General features: G+C 38.7%; 1 protein-coding gene across 2 annotated transcripts in view; it reads right to left on the bottom strand.

The window, feature by feature from the left end:
- Positions 1–728: 728 nt before the first annotated feature.
- PHTF2 (putative homeodomain transcription factor 2) overlaps positions 729–7,654 on the bottom strand; it is a 138,114-nt gene continuing 131,188 nt past the window's right edge. For both annotated transcript variants that reach the window (XM_054988452.1, XM_054988453.1), the window contains 3 exons: positions 6,870–6,965; positions 5,585–5,710; positions 729–4,241 (listed from right to left, as the gene is read on the bottom strand). In XM_054988452.1, the coding sequence (XP_054844427.1) occupies positions 4,221–4,241; positions 5,585–5,710; positions 6,870–6,965 (243 nt within the window). In that variant the 3' untranslated portion in view covers positions 729–4,220. The remainder of the gene's footprint in view (positions 4,242–5,584; positions 5,711–6,869; positions 6,966–7,654) is intronic.

Below are 7,654 nucleotides of genomic sequence, written 5' to 3'. Positions count from 1 at the left end.
GCTACTTAAGTGGCAAGTGTGCACTGGCTGACTCTCTCCTTTATTTGTAATAGATGATAAAAAGAATCTGGTTTTGGTGTAGGAAACTGCAGTGTAGTCTATAAAACTGGCAAGGCATGCAGAATCTTGGGAGTAACCTATGTATGAAAATCAGAATATTACATTCAACAGATGCCCAGTCTAGTAGGGGGAGAAATGTGTTGGTGCAGGCAATGTCCTATAGTAAAATACCTGACCTAGGCACACAATTCTGATCCAACTGCAGTAAAAAACATTATTTTTTTAGTGGACAGTAAAGGGCTGATCTTGGAATGCCTTAATCTATCCACAGATAACTAGCATTACTTAAAACAACCTGATCCTAGCCCCTGAACTGTGCTTTCCAGCATGCTGATTCCCCACTAAACAGCTGAAATCTAAATATTTTTCTTCTATAAAAGCAGAGGTCAAGCAGCTAGATTACAAGGAAAATCCGAGTTGGTACAATGCTTTGTACATGTATACCAGGTCTGGTATTTGTTGGTCCTGTGCTGGTTTGGGTCAAGTGCCAATTGCTCCCGAGGGTGTACCTGCTCTACACAAATGATCTTCTCAAACAGCTTAGCATCCCTTTGGGAAAGTACTGTTCAAGCAACTGAACTACATGGACCGCACTTTCCCCTGGCATTCTGTTGTCTCTAGCAGTTACTGCAAAAGTTGTCACATTAAAAACACAAGAGAGGCCTTGGTTTATACCATCAGTCAAAGAACATTTTATTCCAAGCCTGATCACACTTTGTTACAAATGTGTCAAAAACTGTTCTACATACAAGATCCGTCACATTTCTGCTTCCCTCTATTTTTCCAAACAAGGGATGTAAAACACTCTCAGTCTTTCACTTGCATGATTTATACACACAACGGCAACAATTTCAACACACCAGCCTTTATTATGGAGGTACTTTACTTGATTTAAATTGTCCCATGCTGCCATAATTAGTGCAACAATCCAGCATATTGCTAGTTGCTGAGGCATAGTTCAGACACAAACTATCTTCCACCTTGAACATAAATTGCTGCTCCTCATTAATAAGACCATCACCGTGTTACCATTTAAATGGCTAAAATATTTTTGTTTTAAAAACAGATGAACTTTTTAAAAATGAAGAGTCATCTTTTACCTTTACAGAGCTCCTGCTGTACTCCCTCCTCTAAAATATATTCTATGCAAAATTTAGTTCTATGTAGGTCTGTACCGTATTCTGAAAAAATATATAAAATATACTTTATTCCTAAACACAACCCCATTATCTGACAACACATGAAGAAGAGGAGATCACAGAGCCAAAAATGTTTACATAATAAACTAGTCACAGCATGTTCTTAAAGCTCCAGTAATACATTCCTTGGAGGGAAAAACAGAATGCGCTTTGGTCATTATTAAACATTAGTACAGAAACAAATACAAAATTTTTGTTTTGCTTTATATATAAAAATATCTTATACCACACAACTAAGGATCTCTCTCAATAATTCTGAAAGTCTGATGATAACTTTCAGTTTGTTTTTTAAATCAGCACATTGTTTTCTGCTGTTACAAGTGCACAAAAATATGAGGTTCTGAGAATAGTAAACACAATGCACATTCTCCAATGCAGACTACTTTATATAATATTGTTGCTTTTAACATAATCTTCTTACGATTTTCACAGGATATCATGAACTAAAGAAAATAAAGGATTTTCATCTTGGACAACGTATGTGACGGTCTGCATGTCTTAAAGAAGCCTGGAAGGGCTGCACACACGGCTGCACTTGAAAGAGGAGTGTCTGTTTTCAGTCCAAGCAGAGAAAGATTGAGTGTGAAGAGCTGAGAGACGGAGCCCTATAACAGAGGGAGCAATTTTAACACCTGGGGAACGTTGGCAAGGAGGTTTGGGGAGTGCAGACTTCCAAATGGGCCAAGGAAAAGGGGATGGATCTTCCGAAGAGAGAAGATTTTCTCTACCCAGTCAAACAGGAAGGCAGCCCTGAAGAGTGAAGAAATCCCTGGTCAAGTGTGGTTAGAAACTGCCTATAGATGCTTTTAGATTCAGGGCCAAGCTAGAAGTGATGAATTACACTTGAATGGCAAGTGAACAGACTGACATATATTCCTCCCTGTTCACTTGCGCTCCACTTGCACTCCACTCGATCACTTCTAGCTTGGCCCTCTGTTAATAACTAAAGGAAAGCACTGGTGCTTGGAAGGAAGGGGACTGAGGTACTAGAAAGTGGGTATGAGAATTCTGAAGTGGGTATTGAATTCTCAGTCCAAAAGTGACTGAGAATACTGAAAGAAAGTATATCAGAAAGAAAGTATACCAGAGTGTTTAGGAGAAACCAAGTGAAGAAAAGCCTCAAAACAGAAGTATTTTAAGTATCTGAGGAGTAGGAACTGAAATCTGTGCATGTTTTGCTTTTACTTCAGAGTTATATATGTTGAATTACCTCATAAATTTTCAACCCCTGATTTCATCTGACCTTTCCTTTCTAAAACAAATAAACTAGTTAGTTATTTTTGAATTTTAAAAAATGCCTCTGGTACCATTTCTGCTGTCTAAGGACAAGGGAATGTCATACCATTTAAAAAAAATAAACTGATACTTCTTCAGGACAGTGATACGGCAACACACTTAAACCACATTTGCTTATGCAGATGTAGAAACCCTACTCAAGATTCTCTTGTGTGTTGCAAAGCACACACAACAAGAGTTACTGTGCATGTAGGCTACCCCACTCACATCAATGGAAAGGCAGCTTGGTGTCTACTTATCTTTGTGTATGTAAAGCTGACTGTACTATTGAAGTGAATGATCCAAGGATGCTCTGAATGTACACAGTAAGCATCCCAACACCACATTACTACTATCAAATGGCATCTGGATAAAATTGGGCCTCATTCCTAAAAGTATTTCCACCCATCCGATGGAAATCAGTAAGGCTGAGCTAGAAAGTTAGGCTCGCAAAGTAGTCGCCTGAATCCATGTTTATTCAGAAATAAGCCCATGAAGTTCAATAAATTTACTCTAAAGTGTAGAAAGGATTGCAGTCTGCAAATACAAGAATGTCTGCTTCTACTGATATCAACATTCCTTGTTCCTGAAAAGGTTTAGGACTTAATCTTTAAAAAAGAAGAGCTATCATTTCATACACATAACTGCTATTTTACATATGTGGTATAAGTCACATACACTACAGTGTCCTATGGACAGCAATTATCTTGAGTGTATATAATCTCTCTCTCTCTCTCTGTGTAAATATCCATCTTTCAGAGGTAATGCTATTGCACCACAGTTCACCATAATATATTCCATTTAGTATTTATAAAGATCATTATTAAAAGTAACAATAAAAGTGCAGATGTTGAGCATCACAGTCAAAGCTGTACAAACAGCCCAGTGTTTCAAATAAATACTATAGCTACTTTTTTATCAAAATATCTTACAGCATGGTAACAGTTTACAATTATTGCTCTAATAAAAATGTTATCCAAGAGCACTTGTTGACCTGCTATTTAATACCTTACTAATATTCAGTGACGTTTTAACTTCAGCTCAGTACGTTTAGAATCCAAGAATCACGTCAGTAACAATACCTGCTGGCTCTAGGATACAGACAGACAGACAGACATATAAATAAACTTCTGCTACCTGGCCTACTGCATTGTCATTACAGTACATGTCACTTTCTACTGTAACCAACAATATGCTGGTGCTCTGATACTGCCCCTGAAAGGTGGGGGGGGGAATCACAATGAAATGTTCTAAACATTTTATAGTATGTATTCAGTATAATGACTTCAGCATGACATTGTTATAGTGAGAACCTTAGAAGTATAAAAGCATCACTGGGCTCCAATTTTAACAAAAAAGTTAAAATAAAATGAAATACATTTGATCAGTTTTGAATGACCAATTAAAGGGCTCTCAAATGCCTGGATACCCATTTTTGACCCTTTCAAAGCTTAGCAATGTTTCAAAATAAAATACAATGTCAGCTAATACAGTTTACAAAATTGAAAAGGTAAAATAAATACAGAGATTGCACAAGATAGTCAGATGTAAACACCTCAGTTTTTCAAACGATATCCTTAAAGAGATCATAACATCTGATCACAGCATCAGGGACTGCTTTGAGTCAGCTGTGTCAATCAGCTCTCTTCTGTAGAGGATTGTGTCTGGTTTCCTTTTTGCGAAATGTCAGGATTTGATCTTCCAGAGCTGAAAGTTAAGAAATTGCAAAAACAAGTTCAGGTCTTGAGTTCAACTGCAGCTTTGCTATTTGCGTTTTATTTGCAGAACTTTCTCCTCCATGCCAGGATAGAGCACAAGTAAGTAATTTCATGGAAATAAACCCAACAAAAGCCTTAACTGCTTTAAACTAAGGTAACCACAAGCATCGTTGTGTAACCCAACTATTCTGTCATGGTGGTCAGATCTATAGCAACCATTAACACAGCTCTCTCTCCCTCCTCATATCTGATCATGGACTGCGTCTCTGCTTGGTGAAACAAAGCTCCTTTCTGAGCGCTTTAACTTCCCCCCTTTTGCAGTCTTCTCTTGGCTTGAGGGAGTGAAACCAAATCTGCCTAGGTGACCACATCTGGACATCACTGCAAACTGGATCCAGGCCTTCCAAACTGAGATCCATTTAATCCTGCTCAACTTGTGAGGGGAGGAGGGGAGTGGCACAGAAGCACATCAACAAACCATATCTATGCTCATTATGAATCAAGAGAGGTTTGTTCACATCTGAATGCAGTCACGCTGACTAAGTATGAGAAGTACAGGGCTGTTTTCACACTGTCTATAAATAGCGGGAGACTCACAGAAGGCTGCCGGTTTTCTCCCGCAATTTTTGATGCCGTCTGTTTACAAAACGCCACAAACGTGATTTATGGCATTTTGTTATTGGATGGTGTTAAAAATTATGCAAGGAAGCCAGCAGCCTTCCGTGAGTCTAGCGCTATTTATAGACAGTGTGGAAATGGCCCACGTCTGAGCTGCATGCAGCCATACATGGTAGAATCCAGAAATACCCGACAGTAAGTGGGTGCTGCGGAGCCACCAAATGAAGGAGCCTCTTAATCTGTTTGAATGTTCCTCTGGTTGACTTTAGAAAGCTAAATTATGCAAGATAGCAAGGAAGAATGATATTTTGCTTTTTCAGCTATGGATATACTAACTGAGTCTCTCAGAAAACACAAAAGATTAGTAGCTTTATCTTAATGCTTTTCATACTGCAAACAAATGTTCAGAATGGGAACTGCAGAACTGATGTCATGTCACAAACCATGACAGTATGCAGTGTTCTAGCAATATGATTTTAAGATTCTGATCAAAATCAATACAAATTATTTAAGATTGCAGTTCAAGGGACATCCTAAACTTTTTATATCTTTATAATATTATTGTCTCTTTATAACATTATATCTCCAAATGAAAACCAGTAGTATTGATAGAAATTAATCTACTAAATATGCATAAAGCAATACTAAAATGAAGTTATTGTGATAGTTTAATGTAACCAGTTAAGATAGCGAAAATAGTGGTGCAGTTAGTACCTTTAAATTAAATCCAAGTAAGTCACTGATAACACCAGAAACAGCAGACAGAATGACAACTTGGGTGATGTTATAAAGCAGAGGGTTCATTGTCAAGCCATATAACCGGAAGGGACTGTCCAGCTCCTAGCAATGAGAAAAAGAATTACACAGGTTCAGGCTCTGGAAAGCCACATTATTAAGTCACTTTGTTCCGTGTTCAGGACAAACAGTCCTCCCTCTGACCAGATTCCCTCCCCATCTGTCTGCCATGGCAGTAATTACTTTTATACGAAGCCTCTGGTCATCCATCTAGCATGTGCAGCAAAGTTATATTCCACCACTGTGAAAAAAATCCCAGTTCACTTATGAGTGGATCCCAGACTGAAATGTTCCATGTGGGCTATGTGAAAGAGTGATTTGCTAGGTGATTTGCAAATTTCCGTATCTGTACATGCAGTTCTGGCCTTTAAAAAGTTTATACAGCTCTCAAGTTAGACGGGAGACAATGTCACCCTTGTGCACAATCTTTGTTGTGTATCTTCCAGATTGTGTATAAGATTAATATTGGCTGCCATCAAGACTGCATTTGAAAACATTCACATAGCACTCATGGCAGGGGCTTGCCCTGACTTCCTTCTTGTCTTCTGGAAGCATCAAGGAGGGAAGAACAATATCGCATGAAGGAAAAGCAGGAAAAAGGAGATATAATGCATGTAACCATCTCAGGGGAACCATATGTATAAGAACTCTCTACAATTTTAGCATTTTATTACTAGACTTAAGTGCCTTGAGCTTTGGGATACAGCGCTTAAAGTATAAAAATATACTACCATTGTAAACTGCCCTACAAACTTAAAACAGACACAATACAAATAAAATATTGTTTATTTAGTCTCAGCTTGGAGACTCCAGTGGGTGCAGAACACAGCAGCTTGATTATTATCACAAGCTAGGGGAAGCATGCAAATGAATCCCATTCTGTAGTTACTCCATCAGTTGCCCACCGGTTACTAGTTTAATTCAAGGTACTGGCCATCACATGCAAAGTTTTGAAATTAAAATTAAGTTGACCTCCATGCCCAACTCTATGGAGGAAAGATTATGTAGAGCAGTGCTTCCTAGTCTTTATTTTTTGGCTTCAGTTACTGGTTATGCAACTGTTAATAAAATGAAGTGTGAACTGTGAGAATAGAAAATACAAATAGATTTAGCTGAGGAGAGACAGACAGACAGACAGACGCATGCCTTGGTAAGCAAGATTAGTGTACAGGTACGCATTATAACATTCCATTTTTATTCTTACCTTGAGTAATTTTGTAGCCAGTTTCAAAACGTTATTCACTAGTGTCAGTTCTTCCTTCTTGTTCGGCTTCTTTTCCATTTTCAAGTACAGGTTTATCTGGCAAAGAAAAATATTACTCTCTTAAAACTTTGTAACATGGATTAACTCAGACTTGCGAGAGTCAATGGCCTGCTTCTAACTCTGAGCACGTGCAGAATTCTTTTCTCTCACCACTGAGTAACTGCAATGTATCTTTCATTTTAGAAATTAAGTCTTGTTCTAGGCTATGTCATTCAAGAACTAATAGGCACCACCCATGGCTAGACTCTTTTTGGGACAAGAGTTCAGGCCCCTTGGGTTGGATCCAGAATAAGTTTCAAAATAATGGAACTTTCCTGCATTCCACCCCACCCCCAACCGGACCTAACACACTGCAGCCTACTGATCTCTTAGGAGACCCTGAGGAATGGCATGAATGGGGTCTGAAGTGGAAAAGGAGAATCAGTGGCAATTTAGTAAGGATCCAACCCTTTATGAACACAGTTAGGAAGAAAAAAAAACCCTTCCATCACCCTTAGCTATTCTCAAGCTGCTTACATTTACTAAAAGCTGCTAACACACTGGGAACAATTACTGGTGCCTTACTCTTTGTCTGTATCAATACAGATAGTCATGACGGTGGCAGGACCCATTGTGCGCCCTGCTAATTCTGTTTGGAAGGGGCAGGGAATGGCAAATCAAAACTTCATATGGGTGGGAAGGGGAGCTGAATCCTTTCTCTGTCCACACTTGCCTGCTTGAAGCCA

The sequence above is a fragment of the Eublepharis macularius genome, chromosome 9 (genome assembly GCF_028583425.1).
Source record: "Eublepharis macularius isolate TG4126 chromosome 9, MPM_Emac_v1.0, whole genome shotgun sequence".
NCBI lineage: Eukaryota > Metazoa > Chordata > Lepidosauria > Squamata > Eublepharidae > Eublepharis > Eublepharis macularius.
This window is presented reverse-complemented; position numbering and strand designations above follow the sequence as displayed.